The sequence below is a fragment of the Xyrauchen texanus genome, chromosome 46 (genome assembly GCF_025860055.1).
Source record: "Xyrauchen texanus isolate HMW12.3.18 chromosome 46, RBS_HiC_50CHRs, whole genome shotgun sequence".
Classification (NCBI taxonomy): domain Eukaryota; kingdom Metazoa; phylum Chordata; class Actinopteri; order Cypriniformes; family Catostomidae; genus Xyrauchen; species Xyrauchen texanus.
Genome location: NC_068321.1, coordinates 11,445,114 through 11,461,145, shown reverse-complemented (window position 1 = coordinate 11,461,145; position 16,032 = coordinate 11,445,114). Strand labels below are relative to the sequence as shown.

The following is a 16,032-nucleotide window of genomic DNA, read 5'->3' as shown; positions in this document are numbered from 1 at the left end:
TCAGGCAAAGTTGCTCTTCTATCAGCTTGAATCAGTCGGCCCATTCTCCTCTGACCTCTAGCATCAACAAGGCATTTTCGCCCACAGGACTGCCACATACTGGATGTTTTTCCCTTTTCACACCATTCTTTGTAAACCCTAGAAATGGTTGTGCGTGAAAATCCCAGTAACTGAGCAGATTGCGAAATACTCAGACTGGCCCGTCTGGCACCAACAACCATGCCACGCTCAAAATTGCTTAAATCACCTTTCTTTCCCATTCTGACATTCAGTTTGGAGTTCAGGAGATTGCCTTGACCAGGACCACACCCCTAAATGCACTGAAGCAACTGCCATGTGATTGGTTGATTAGATAATTGCATTAATGAGAAATTGAACAGGTGTTCCTAATAATCCTTTAGGTGAGTGTATATGTCATCTTGGACTTACACTGAGACCTAGGGGCTTGGATGCAGTATAATTCAAAAACAATAGTTTTTAGTTACTGATGCCAATGTTTAAGTTAACTATTCACAGTCAGCCATAATTATATTAATCCATGAGTGTAAGTGCCCAATATCAGGATGGTTACTGAGATTAAGCGAGTAGTATTCGTCTGGTCAAGTGATTCTAACATGGCACCCCCCATGAGGGGACCCTCTCCATGTAGAATAAAACACCTTTTATAATGTTACTAATATGACTGGAGTCTTCATCTCATGTGAGTGGACACAATATTAGACATACTTTTCAAAATTACAATTATGTTCTTTAGAAGACTTTTTAAATGAGGAAAAAATTACTGAGTGCTCCTTTAAGACAACTTGATATTTCAAGTAGTGAGCACGTTTACATGCACTTAAGAAAACAGTTTAATCTAGGTTTTTTTGCAGAAAGCGGCATTCTGAAACGTCATGTAAACGAGAGCGGCGATTTCCTTATGCCATTTAAGGGATTAAGAGAAAGTGGTTTAACATACCTACAGTAGGTTTCTACCAGAGAGTGCATCTTAATGTGACTATGTAAACACATAATGTGCATTCTAAAAGGTTTTTGACGAGTGTGCATGTGTGTGTGGAACAGACCGAATAACAAACATCATAGGATGGAGACTTACAACAATTAAACACAGCAGAATTAAACATTTCAGGGACTACAGTGGGTAAAAACGTCATGGCTACTGTTATAACCTCCATTCCCTGATGGAGGGAACGAGATGTTGTGTCTAATGTAGTGACACAAGGTGTCTTTCTTGAGAGCCTCGAGTACCTCTGAACTTGAGAAAAGGCCAATGAGAAATTGGCAGACAGAATTTGCATGTTCCGCCCCCGGACATAGGGGTATAAAGAGAAGCGGGCGTGTATCTGTCATTCAGGTTTTTGCACTAAGGAGCTGAGAATAAGGTACGGCCATTTACAGTGGTAGGTCGAGTGTCGTGGCAAGGGGGACACAACATCTCGTTCCCTCCATCAGTGAATGGAGGTTACAACAGTAACCATGATGTTCCCATTCTGTCACTCAATCGACATTGTGTCGAATGTATTAATACAAGGGGTCCCATTTAAAAGCGACATGCACTAGACCGTGTTACGTGAACTGCTGACACAGGTGCAAGCAAGCTACTTTGTGCTAGGAGTAACTGTATCGGCTGCACGTAACCCTCCCCAACGCCCCCAGAAAAGGTGTCATATACAGACCGTTGGTTCCCGGCACCCCTAAGGGGTGAAAAGGCGTCATGACTGTCATGGGACCAAGCCAGCCAGCCGTGGCGTTTTCTCTCTCTAGGTTTCTCATCATAGAGCAGGCTAGGAATATCTTAACGTTATGAAATGCATCAGGGAATGCAATCTTTTTCGTTCCTATTCTTCAGGGGGAAAAGACCCTGCAGAGACAACATCCTGCCCAGACTGGGGGGAGGTGACATGTGGCTAAAATGTCACATGGGTTGTCAAGCCACACATGGTGGCGCGGTGGTAGGTCCTACCTGATGAGGGAGGAGCTCTACAAACACAGTGACCGGGGACAGAGGGACTGCCCGAGGGAGACGCGGATCTGACAACAGGGGGACCGTACCACGGAAAATACCTCACAGGGAGTTGCTTGAAGAGGGAATTAGGCCTGTGGAGCCCTACCCCATTACAGAGCACTTGCGGCTCATAGTGGGTCTGGGCGCAAATTCCTCGGCTGAATTCGCAGGCCAGAAGGCTAGGGAGGAAGAACATCCAGGAAGCGAGAGCTTAGTGGCTAACCTGGGAGAGAGAGAACACTGTATCACTTTGGTGAAGGGCACTAGGTGCAACCAAGTATTACAGAGTTCTACTGGCTCGGACCTGACAAAACATGGGATGAGATCAACTCAACCCTGAGACTGTAGAAGCTCGCAAAGGTATTGGGTGTTGCCCAGCCCACTGCTCTGTAGATGTCTGCAAGGGAGGTGCCGTTGGCCAGTGCCCACGAGGATGCCACACTTCTCATCGAGTGTGCTCGAACCCGCAAGGGGGCACGCACAGCCTAGGTCTGGTAGGCCAGGGAGATAGCGTCAAAGACCCAGTGAGCTAACCTTCGTTTGGAGATGGAGTTCCTTTTCCGCTGTCTGCCAAAGCAGACAAAGAGCTGCTTGGAACATCTAAAGCTCTGCGTGCGGTCCAAATAAATACATAAAGCACGTCCCAGACACAGCAACGAAAAGGCTGGGTCTGCCTCCTCCCGGTGCAGCGCTTGCAGGTTCACGACCTGATCCCTGAAGGGGATTGTAGGAACCTTGGGCACGTAGCCTGGTCGAGGTTTTAGGATGACGTTAGTATCTGCCGGACCGAACTCCAGGCAAGTGTCGCTGACAGAGAACGCTTGCATGTCCCCAACCCTCTAGATGGAAGCTAGTGCTATCTGGAGGGCTGTCTTCAAGGAGAGGGCCTTGAGCTCAACTGAGTGAAGCGGCTCGAATAGATATCCCAGGAGGGGAACAGGCTTCGGCAGGGAGGATTCAGCCTCCAGGTGCCTCTAAGGAAACTGATAATCAAGTCGGGCATACCCAAGGTCTTGCCGTCCACTGTGTCATGGTGGGACACGATAGCGGCTACATACACCTTTAAGGTGGAGTGGGACAGCATCCCCTCCAACCTCTCTTGCAGAAATTAAACCACTTACCGAAATGCGCATCTGCGGGTCTTCAAACCGGGAAGAACACCAATTTGCGAAAAAGCAGCACTTTAGGGCATAAAGTTGCCTGGTAGAAGCAGCTCTGGCTTGGTTGATCATGTCTATGACTGTAGGTGGTAGATCATTCAGATCTTTCGCGTCCCATCCGGGGCCAGACGTGGAGGTTCCAGAGGTCTGGGCACAGATGCCAGAGGGTGCCCTGTCCCTGGGAAAGAAGGTCCTTCCTCTTTAAGTTGACCTGCTCTCACGAGAAGCGTGAGATCTGAGAAACAAGTCAGAGTGGGCCAGTAAGGAGCCACTAAGGTGACTTGTTCCTCATCCTCCCTGATCTTGCACAGCACCAGTGCTAGAAGGCTCACTGGGGTAAATGTGTACTTGTGCAGCCCCCGGGGCCAGCTGTGCGCAAGCGCATCTGTCCCGAGAGGGGCCTCTGTTCAGGGAGTACCAGAGCGGGCAGTGGGAATTGTCTTGGGAGGCAAAGAGATCTACCTGTACCATGTCGAACTGGCCACAAATCAGCTGGACCACCTGGAGGCTTTCAAGAAAGACCCCTTGTGTCACTACATTTGAGTGAGTGACAGAAGGGGAACACAAACTATAAACTATCCCCATTTATTTACATCACTGTAAAATAGTGACATTGTACATTGTGTTCTTACATTGGGGGAATCCCAGAGTTTTATGTAAAGGGAAACTCCACTAGAATGCAGCGCAATTTCATTGCATATCGCAATGGAAAGTTAAGGAAACATACACAGCAATATCTCTGGAATATCTAGAAATAAAAGCGAAGCAACCGAGAATAAAATAGTGAAGACTTCCTCGGATACCATATTTGTTATTTACACAAGTGTCACAGAGAAATTACATTGATGTGGAGAAAGTTGCTTACTAACCGAGCCGCATGTGTATGGGTGCTTAAATATTGCATTACATCGCTACTTTCTTTCAATACACTGATTTCTTGCAATAAGCCACTTTCTGGTGTCCATGTAATCCTAGTCAATGACAACTTTAGGGTTTATAGTTTACATTTTACAAGATATTCTGATTGACCTCCTCTTTAACCAATTATATGCCACATCCACACTAATCCGTTTTCATTTGAGAACTCCATTTTGGGTTTCTTAACATCATCGTTTTCAAAGGTATGTGGTCATGGAGAGTGTTTTCGAAATGCTCCATTTTAATTGAGGAAAACACTGTTCCAGTGTGAACAAGAGATGTAAACTTAGGGGAAGCAATACATTTTTAAACGAAAATGTGTTAGCATGGATGTTACCTTAAACATAGCTTTCATACATCTGAGGCAACATCCACACTAAAACATTTGAATTTGAAAACTCTGTTTTCAGTTTCCTCATGCCGTTGTTTTCCAAAGTATGCAGTAATAGAAACCATTTTCTAAAGTCTCCATTTATGATGGAGGATAACGTCATTCCAGTGTGGTTAAGAGGCATAAATGTAGAAAGTTCAGTGTGTTTTCAAATGAAAATATATTCATGTGGATGTGATCCTTAGACAAGGATTTTAATTCCAATCAAACTCCCTCTCTTGTTTTCCTAAACCTAGAATTCTGTAGTCAACCACCAGAAGAAGGGACGGGATCCGACAGTAGAGTGTACATGTACTACGACATGAATAAAGATCAGTGTCTTCTCTTCAAATACAAAGGAGTGGGTGGGAATGCAAACCGTTTCATTGCTGAGAAGCACTGCATGAGAAACTGTTCTGACAGAGCTGAAGAGCTGTTTCCGATGGACGGTAACTACTCCACATTGATTTACTGTATCTATTACACAGACAGACAGACAGACAGACAGACAGACAGACAGACAGACAGACAGACAGACAGACAGATATATAGATAGATAGATAGATAGATAGATAGATAGATAGATAGATAGATAGATAGATAGATAGATAGATAGATAGATAGATAGATAGATAGATAGATAGATAGATAGATAGATAGATAATAACATCTTTAACTCAAGAAAATGCTGCCACTCTTTGGTAAAAATAAAAATAAAAGCTTGTTTGATTAGCTTGCAACTATCCATATGTACAGGAAGTGATTTTATTCAGTTCTCTTTTTGAATCCAGATAAAAAGACCTGCCAGCTTCCAAAACTACCAGGGGACTGTTTTGGCAACTATATCCGGTATTACTACAGCCCAGAGCATCACACATGCAAGAAATTCTACTGGAGTGGCTGTGTGGGCAATGGAAACCGGTTCTTGACATTTAATCATTGCAATGGCACATGTTTCAATGCAGCAGGTATGTGATGAATGAAATTAAACTTGTTTAGCAATGATGTTACAATTAATATGTGTAAGGAAAACAACTTATCAATGTACACATTTTATGTGGCACATATTTGAATAGATGTAGGCCATGAAGATCATTCAGATGAAACAGATGTACAAGTCGGTAAGTGTTGAATATCTCAAGATCTTCTTTACCTATGTATTTTGTTTTTTATTTCTATGTTGATCCCACTGATATTAATTTATTTTTGATCCCAACAGGAATTATCATAGGTGTTGTCATGGGCCTTATTGGAGCCATTATTCTCATTGTGGTCATTGTCTTTGCAGTCAAGAAGTATGTTTTTCATTGTCTCACTTTTCATTCCAGTGAATTTTTCTCAGAGTAGACTTATTTTTAATGTATAGAAACATACCTTATCTTACGTTATTGTCAAGGAAAAAATATACAGTTCAACAGAGGGGTAAGTTGTCACAATTGTCAGCCAAATTTAAATAGTAAACCGTTTTTGAAACAGCAAACATTTAAAAGGTTGTGTCCAAAAATATTGTTTTTGCTAGAAGATATTGTATTAACAATTGGATAACACACATATGACAACATGCCCCAACCTGACATTTAGGAAAAAATACCCGGCAAAATAGTTGACTATTATTTTAATGTATTTATTGAAAGGTAGAATAATAAAAAAATGAAAACACACTTGTGTAACTGGACATTATAGACCTTATAACAACATGTCTACTATTCTTCAATTTCATTTTAGGTCTGGATCAAAAAAGGAAAAGAAAGGAAAGAAAAAGGAAGATGCAAAGACAACAGAGAAACCATTAAAAGAGGAGATAATTGAGATGTCTTTAGATGAAGCAAAATGATTCAAAAACTTGAATGCTCTGACCATTACCAGTAATTCATCACAAATGTACATTATGGTATAAAAAGATTTTTTTGGCAAAATAATTTTTTAAAAGAAGGGCAGATATATAGGTACATAATGTTTCTGTTGTTACTTGCTCTTGACTTTTTTATATGTCCTCTAAAGCAAAAATATTACAATAAAAATATAAAATAGAAAAGTTTGCATGTTCTTAATCGCCTTTATTTTATTTAACCAAGATTAATGAATGCTGTAATAGTATTGTTGATTGTTAGTTCATGTGATCTATAATGTTATTAACAAATTTTAACAAATACAACCTTATTGTAAAGCGTTTCCCATGTATTTTTTTTTTTTTTTTTTTTTTTAGATTTCTCGAGACAAAGGGTGAATTCACTGAAAATGAATTATTGCCACTGATTGCACCATTTAATGGCTTGCACTGTCTGCATGAATTTAGCACCCAATTAGTTCAAACGTACCAAAAACATTTGTGATGAACGCAATTTGCACACTGCAATTCCCCATATTGCAAACCAGTTCTAGTGCTCTATTATGGAGACTACCAAGATCTCGCACACTTAAAGGGATCCCAAAAATGAAAATTTAGTTGTTTACGCATCCCTGTGTTGTTATAACCCCAAATGACTTATGTTTCTTCACAAATGGAGAAATTGTGAAAAAAATGCTGTGATGTCATACAATGGCAGTTTATGGTGGCTACCTCTTCAAGATTTAAAAGGTTTCAAGACACAAAAGTATAATTCAGAAATCTTATAAATTATTCCATGAGATTAATGATTGTTATGAAATCATGCGATAAGGTTTGGTGTGAAACAAACCGAAACCTAATCTGTTCAAGGACTCTCTGTCCTACTCAGATACCAAATGACCCGCAATAAAAGTTAATCATAGTTTTTTGTCCTAAGCAGCTGCGATGATCAATGGGACATTCTGCAGATCGCTTATATATTTGTCATCGCGCCCCAAAACCCCATAAGCTACAAACTGGCACTGGCCCAAAATGTGATGTGTGGTGCAAGCGGCGGTACTGATAGCTACTTTCCGCCTTCTCCATGACACTGTTTGATGTAGGAAATAAGGCTGGACATTGAAATGCATCTATTCTTCCACAAACTCTTCAGACATATTAGTAAATGCTTTCCTCTGGTTTGTGTGCAAACATGATGTGTTTGTTGTGTGCCTCGCAATCTGTCTAAAAACCACCATGACCAGAGGCGTAGTAAAACAAGGATATATTGGAGATGCCTTTGGAAGATGGAGACAGCTTAAAGCCCAGAAATCCTTTAAAACTGATGTTGATTTGGCTAATTTGCGTGTCAACATGTTTGGGGCGGGGCTGACAATTCTCCAATTTTTTTTATTTTTATTGCAGTACCCATTTCAAATGCTAGTTGTGAACTGTCAATCCATTTTTATAGGCCAAGGAGAGGAAGATGTCATGCTCAGGGAGATAATACTCAATGATTTAATTACCACAGTAGCATGTATGGACTAAGAAAAACTTAAAAAACAAAAGTTTTACACAAAAAATTAATTGCTGGGCCTCAGGAGGATATTGACCTTTAAAGCCTAAAAAAATATGTTTATAAAACTTTTTATAGTTTGTACTAAAAACAGTTTAATGCCAAAAAATTCATATCATAGTTGTTCATATGTCAGACTTTACAGGGTTAATTTCTAAGGTACAGCATTACTCCACCACTATGAGTCATCTGATTTGGCTCTATATAGCTGGTTTACAGCGCTCTGGATATATCGAAGCTTATAATGCACTTCTTCAATACTTTATCATATTTTGATGAATCACTGCAGCCATAATCAATAGAAAATTTAGATAAAACATCCCACAGACTTTTGGCATGTTATCTGTGATGAAAAGTATGACAATGACATCATTTAAATATGACTATTTCAGTGCATTTAGTGGCTGGTTAAACACGCAAAAGTGGTGCAACACATAACTGTTAATCTGTTAATCACAGCCAACACCATTGTGTCCTTGAGCAAGGCACTTAACTCCAGGATGCTCCGGGGGATTGTCCCTGTAATAAGTGCACTGTAAGTTGCTTTGGATAAAAGCGTCTGCCAAATGTAAAAAAATAACTGTGTTGTGTTCTATCTCTATATTTATGCTACATTCTACCACTAGGTGGCACTGTTGTAAAGTAGGTATTAGTTGAGACCCTGAGAAAAAGAGTGAGAGAGTAAGAGAAGAAGAGATGTTGACTACTGAATGTACAGGACTTGCTACTGTGTTTGCTTGTAAGAACTGTTGTAGTAATGTATATACTTCCTGCCAGCCACAACCTTTTCTCTCTAAGTTTTCAGAGTATTAGATTTGGCTGGGGCCTTTAAATGCTCAGAAAATGACCCGGGGATGGCATCCTTTTCCTTTCCTATTCTTTCAGGGGGAAAATACCTTGCGGAGACCACACCCTGTGGCGAAGGGGAGGAAAACATGTGGCAAATATGTCACATGGGCTCAAGGCCGCACATGGAAGAGGCGCGGCAGTAAGTCCTGCCCTTCGAAGGGGAGGAGCTCTACAAGCACAGCGACCAGGACAGAGAGGGCACAAGTTCTGTGCAAGAAAGCTCATTGGGGGGCACGTGCATTTGTGCAGCCCCCAGGGCCAGCTGTGTGCCAGCACATCTGTTTTGAGGGGAGCTCCCGTCAGGTAATACCAGAGCGGGCAGTGGGAGGTTTCTATTATATAAGCCACTGTTGCAGTGTTGTCCGTCCGGACAAACACGTTCTTGCCCTGGATAAGTTCAGGCAGTTCAGCACTGACTGCTCATTGAGAATAAGTCTAACTCCATACCGAGAAAAGAGATAATGTGAACCGGGGAGAGCTTGCCCTTTTCCAAGTTGTCCCAACAAGTTGTCCCAAACGGCTGAGGTGCTTGAGCACCAGGTCCCTGTGTGCACACATTAACTCTCGAGAGTGCGCTATAATCAGCCAATTGTCGAGTATGCGAATGCCCACTTCCCTTAACGGGGCAAGGGCTGCCTCTGTGACCTTTGTAAAGAAGCGAGGGGACAGAAACAGGCCAAAGGGTAGGACCTTGTACTGATATGCCCGACTGTCGAACGAGAACCGTAGGAAGGGTCCATGACGAGGTAAAATCGAGACGTGAAAGTACACGTCCTTCAGGTCTACTGCTGCGAACCAATATTGATGCCGGATGCATGTCAAAATGTGCTTCTGCAACAGCATCTTGAACGGGAGTCTGTGCGAGGCCCGGTTCAGATCTCACAGGTCCAGGATTGGCCGCAACCCACCTAAGGGCTGTAAAACCCTTCCCTCACCTCGGCTGGAGGGACAGGCTCTATCGTGCCCTTCTGCACGAAGGGCAGTGATCTCCGCACGTAGGACAGCAGCATTCTTGCTCTTCACTGATGTGAAGTGAACAGCACAGAACCGGGGTGGTCGCCTGGGGAACTGAATCGCATAGATCGCACTTCGGCACCAGTGTAAAGGGATTAAAGGAAAGGATGAGGCAAGAACCGGCTTGACAATATAAGTAATAGGTTAATGAAGAACTGAACCAAAAGACACAAACACACAGAGGTGTCAGGCAGCTGCTCGTAAATCTCTCTGTCGCACCGCCATCTCCAGTCGGCCCTTATCCCTCTTGAATGTAACAAATAAGCATAAGTGGAAAAGATTTTTATGGATCAACAACGGAAACAGGCGAGACTAGAGTTAGAGGTACTACAAGTGCTACATCTCCTACTGAGCCCCAATTCAAAGTTATACAGTAGTTACATTTGAAGAACATCTAATTTCGTCTAATTTCGATAGCTAAGGCAATAGAGAAGGAAGTAGGAAAGGTCAAGTTAGCAAAGTATTTGAACAAACAACAGATTTTGATACACACAGCCAACAAAGGACAACGAGAACATTCTCAAGTTTCAAACACTAGATAAAAAGAAAATCAAGACTCACATTCTTGGAACAGCAGCAAGACAAAGAAGAGTAACATCTGGTGTACCTCTGTTGGTTACTATGGAAGAAATTGAGAGTTGGTAAAGTGATAGATGCCAAACGACTAAGCACTAAAAAGCAAGGCAACAAAGTTGAGACAGTATCAGTCATGATTGAGTTTGAGGACAAAACAAAGATGCTGGGCCTTTTCAGTTATCCGGTCAAGGAGTACATTCCACCAGTAATAAGATTCTATAAATGTCAACAATTGGGGCACATATCTTTACAGTGTAAAGGTAAAGAAATGTGTGCAAGATGTAGAGGGCAGCAGGAGTATGGAAAATGTGGAAAAGATGATCCAGTTAAATGCAGCAACTGGATGAGTAAAACAAATGCAAGCTAATCTACCTTGTATTTGGAAGAACCAACTCACCAATGTTAGATTAAGAAAGGGAAGCCACTACCAGATAAAACAAACTTTATTGCATTCATGTGCAAAGTGTTGCATTTAGGGATTGAACAGAACAGCAGAGAAGAATAGACTGGGGAATATTTGCCCATACTTTCTTGCATAATTGTTCAAGTTCAGTCAAATTGCAGGGTGAGCGGCATTGGACTGCTCTCTTCAAGTCCATCCACAGGTTTTCTATTGGATTTAGGTCAGGGCTCTGACTTAGCAACAAAAGGTCTTTGACATTCCTATCCTTAAGCCACTGCAGTTTTTTTTTGTTTTGGTGGTGTGTTTAGGGTCTTTGTCATGCTGAAAGGGACACAGATTTTCCACAAGAATGTGGGTGTACATGGCAGCATCCATTTCCTCTTTAATCCTGACCAACTGCCCAGTCCCCATTGAAGAAAAACACCCCTAAAACATAATGTTGCCACCACGATGATCCACAGTAGTATGTGGGTGGTGTGTTGTGTTTGGTTTTCTCCAAATATATTGCTTTGAGTTTTGTCTAAAAATGTACATTTTTGTCTCATCTGACCATTAAACCTTTTGACACATGGCATTAGAATCCTTCATGTGTTTTTCTTTTTTCGCAAAGTGCAAACGAGACTTAGTGTGGCAGGCTTCTTTCTTGCTACCCTGCCATACAGGCCAGCTTTGTGTAAAGCTTGGGATATTTGTCACATGTAGAGGGTGATCAATCTCAGCAACAAGGTCTTGTAAATCCTTCAAAGTTGCCTTTGTCCTCTAGCTTCCCTGATCAATATACTCCTGGCATGGTCATCCAGTTTGGTGGGACGGCCTGATCTAGGCAAGGTTTTGGTGGTGCCATGTGATTTCCACCTCTTAATAATGCTCTGACTACTCAGCGGGATAGAAAATTGTAATCTTTTTGTACCCGTTGTCCTAACCTGTGCCTTTCCACAATTTTATCCCAGAGCCCTTTTGAAAGCACCTTTCCATTATCATGCACTAATGGAATCTTCATGGGACAGCTGGTTTTATCCTAGAGTAATCAAAACCACTACAACTGATGCCAGTTATCCAGGTATGTGATCTGAAAGGGAGTTGTTGCACCTGAGCAAGTTTGTAATGGTTAATCTTAGGGGGTTGATCACTTATCTAAACCAGTGTGGAGCGGAGGGGGGGCAGGGCCGGGTCGGAATATCGCGCGCCCGGTCCCCAATCGGCCTGATGAGGCGCGCGAGGGATAAAGGCGGCCGGTAACGATGGTTCTCGAGAGAGAGAATTACGGGCATGTCCGCCATGTGTGTTTATGTTTGTGCTTTTGGTTTAAGTTTCTCATTAAAATATTATTTATGTTGACAAGCCGGTTCTCGCCTCCTCCTTGCCCATCCTTTAACTGTGTTACATTTTCCTTTGTTTGAGCGTCCTGCGTCACTCTATATAACCGGTCATTTATAATGGTAAAATAAGGGTATGACATGGCGATGCCCGGCCGGAGTTGTTGACCATCGATTACTCTCACTTGGTCAAAGGCGTGCTTAAGGGTTTCATCCCTCGACTGCTCCAAAGGGAAATCCCCCTCTGGGAATTCCCTGAGATGAGGGGCGGTAACCCCGCCCCCTCTCCTGTCATTCCGACTTGAAGTGGTCGAGGACGGCCCCGGATCCGCCTCCCCTGCAAAAGCATCGCACATCGCACATCTCCTTATTTTAGTGCAGGACCCATCCGCGCAAACTCCCTCTAATACATTTCTAAAGCCCGGCCAATCGGTCCCCAAAATCAGCGGGTGAGTGAGGCGGGAACTAACCGCTGCCTCCATTCTATGTTTTTCCCCCCGAAATTTGATCACCAAGGTCACCATACGATACTTATGAACATCCCTATGCACACACCTCACCCTCACCAGTTTAGCTGTGCCCAAAGCCCCAGGTTGAACCAAGCGTTGGTGGATGGTGGTCTGATTACAGCCTGTATCCAGCAATGCTTGGTAACCACGCACCACCGTCCCCACCTCCATCAGCGGACACTGATCCCTGAAGTGGTCCGGGTCTCCACATCTCCAACACGCCGGCCCAGGCGCTACGCCCGCACCTGCGTCGGCGGGTGCCCCCACCTGAGGGGGAGGGTGGCTGAAGGTTGGGGAAGGGGAATATGTTGCTTCCCATGGCCGGGAAGCTGATCTCGTGAATCCTCCTCGCCTACGTGGGGCAGGAACAGGGGAAAATACAGGGGAAGGGGGAAGGGGGAGAGAGAGAGAGAGCTCCTCCGCCCTCGGGATCGCTGCCATGTGGACAGCAGCCTCCAGCGACGCCGGGCGGTGGCACTGGACCCACTCCACCGATTTCCTGGGCAGGCGTTGGATGAACTGTTCCAGCACTACCTGGTCGATAAGTCCCTCGACGTCGCGGCCACCTCCCCCACTAGCAGCCACCTCCGGCAGGCGTCCCGGAGCCGTTGGGCAAAAGCGAATGGGCGGTCGGTCTTCTCCAGCTTCATAGTCCGGAAGAGTTGCCGGTTCTCTTCCGGGCTCCTACCCACCCGTTGCAGGATGGCTCTCTTGAGGTCAGCATAGGCCAGGAGGCTCGTTGCCGGCAATTGTTGAGCCGCGAGTTGGGCTTCCCCGGACAACAGAGGAACAAGGCGAGCTGCCCATTGGTCGTGCGGCCAGCCCCAAATCTCGGCAGTGCGCTCAAAGAGGTCGAGGAACGCTTCTGGATCGTCCGCCACCCCCATCTTCTGTAACGCAGGTGGGGGCAATGAGGCGCGGGGGTCCGGGGTCACGGCTGGGGCTGGGGCTGGATCGGCCTCCTGGCCGAGAAGACTCCGGATTGCAAGCCGATCCTCTGCTTGAGCCCGCATGATCTCAAAGAACCGACGATCCTGGTCCTGCCGGAGCTCAACCAGGGACTGTTGGTGGCTCTGATGCATCACAGCGAGGGACTGGAGGACCTCCGCCAGCTGGGAGGACTCTATGGGGCGATTACCTTCCATGACTGGGATAACGTTTTCCCGGGTTTCGGCACCAGTGTAAGAGAACTTCTCACAAGGCAGTTCAGGTCAGTCACTTTTAATGTTGCCACAATGTAGTACACACAGCTTCCACAATATACATAAACACACATGACGGACATGCCCGTAATTCTCTCTCTTGAGAACCATCGTTACCGGCCGCCTTTATCCCTCACGCGCCTCATTCCGACCCGGCCCCGCCCCCCTCCGCTCCACAACCAGGTATTTGGCTAAATAATTATTAATAATTGTTCAGAATTTTTTTCCATGTTTTTTTTTTCTCGTTTCACGTTCAGAGAGAAACTATGCATTTAGAATTTTCAGAAACAATATGAGCATGGATAATCTGTTAGAGTATAAAAGGAAAGTAGCTATAGCTTGAAGAACTATTAAATCAGCAAAAAGAAATAGCTACATGGAGAAATTTTTGTTCAAATATTGTTAAAAAAATATTACAAGAAAAAAAAGCAGGGATTTATTTTCAGTAAAAAAAAGGAAAATGACAATTCAGCAATGGATATGGAATTTGCTATGATGGAATTGAAAAGATCTGTTCTAGGTATCAAAGACATGGCTCCAGGATATGATCATTTATGCTATGCTATGTTTCATCAATTACCTGAAAATTTGGAGAGACGGTAATGTACCTATATTATTGAACTAATGGTAATTGAAAGTAATACTGCCATTCGTTATCCTGGTAAAGACCTAGAAACCCTGATATGTTTTAAAAGGAACATACACATCACTTTTATAATTACAAACACTTGGAATAGATGTTCAATTTTGTTGGATACCCGCACATGTAGGGATTCAATAAAATTAAATAACTAAAGAACTAGCAAAATCAGCTTTGAAATATAGCCTCTTGGAAAAAACTAAGGGAAATAACAAATTAATTGCAAGATAAATATTGGCAAAAGAATTGGTTTTTAAAAAAAAGTAGAGAATATTACAATATAAAAAATACATCAAAGTTACACCCTTCAGATGTAGAAACAGATAAAACTATTTCATTTTCACTAGACTACGGCAAAGTCTTTCTTGCAAGCGAGTTCACTGGCGGCCATCTTTAGATCACTCTCAGGAGGCTATTTCCAATCATGACAGTGCACCTCATATCTACTTGCGTGGAGAAAGACCAAAATCTCAAAAACGTTTGGTCAAGATTTAGGTCATACCCCCTATTTCAAATCAGCAGAGAAATCTGGCAAACACTGGAATAATAAAGTGTGCCTCTTTACCTCAGATTACGCTAAATAAAAAATAAAATAAAAATAAAAAATTCCAGGATTATATAGCTAATGCGCATGTGCATTCTTGAGATGATTGACAGGTGATGTCTGTATCTAAAAGGTGATTGTTTTTTTTCCCCTGTAAGGCGGGACTTCCTTTGTACATCGTTGCAGACCATTGGCTGCTGTTGGGCGAACTGCTACGGTTAGGAAATACACGATTAAATAATACACTATTCCTCATGAATAAAACAGATACAGATAAATGTGAGGTATGTAAAGAAAATGTGGAGCATGCTAATTAAATTGTAACAAAAAAATATGCAGAAAGAGTTAAACTGAAACAAGTGATAAAGGGGCACTGAGTAACTTTTTTATTTTTTTAATAATCTTAGATTTACAGTGACATCTAGCGCCGTGGAAACAGCATGATTTAAAATCCAATAGTTTTCAGTAACAGATGCCACTGTAGAAATAAACTACACGCAGTTAGACAGGATTAATTTAATCCAAGAGTAAAAAATTATAATAACAGGATGGAGTCCTTACCTCATGCAAGTGGTCATTATTTGATACATATGTTTCAAAATTATACTTCTTTAGGAGTAAACTTTAAAAAAAAAAAAAAAAAAATGTATTGTGCGATAAAATCCAGCTGACTTTACATAATTCCGCTTATTACAAGGTTACTAACCAAATAAATAAATAGATGGAAATAAAATATTGATTTGCATTGAAATTATGTAATTTGAGAAATAAAGAAATGGCTGAATTGCTAAAATCCATCTCTGATTTGCGTTGGAGTTCTATTGGTATTTATTTATTAAAATGACCATCTGACTCCTCATTATTCAGCCTGTTACTAGACTACTTGCCAAATAAACAAATAGATGGACATGATACATTGATTTGCATTGAAATTATATGAGAAGAAATAAGTTGCTGAACAGCTGAAATTCCACCTCTGGTTTGCGTTGGAGTTCGGTTGTTATAGAGCAATAACAGACAGCTAGATGGCGCCATTGACCAGAATCGGAATCGAGTATTCCAGGCCGCCTTGTAATAACATTAATTAATGCAACATGATCACACAGGAATTCGGCATGCTGTTTCCAAAAGTTCCATTACCCT

The 16,032-nt window shown here is 42.7% G+C and overlaps 1 protein-coding gene across 2 annotated transcripts in view; it reads left to right on the top strand.

The window, feature by feature from the left end:
* Positions 1–6,551, top strand: part of si:dkeyp-73b11.8 (BPTI/Kunitz domain-containing protein) — a 40,833-nt gene extending 34,282 nt beyond the window's left edge. For both annotated transcript variants that reach the window (XM_052120133.1, XM_052120132.1), the window contains exons 2-6: positions 4,711–4,902; positions 5,245–5,421; positions 5,530–5,574; positions 5,673–5,748; positions 6,179–6,551. In XM_052120133.1, coding sequence (XP_051976093.1) covers positions 4,711–4,902; positions 5,245–5,421; positions 5,530–5,574; positions 5,673–5,748; positions 6,179–6,287 — 599 coding nt within the window. In that variant the 3' untranslated portion in view covers positions 6,288–6,551. The remainder of the gene's footprint in view (positions 1–4,710; positions 4,903–5,244; positions 5,422–5,529; positions 5,575–5,672; positions 5,749–6,178) is intronic.
* The last annotated feature ends 9,481 nt before the right edge of the window (positions 6,552–16,032 follow it).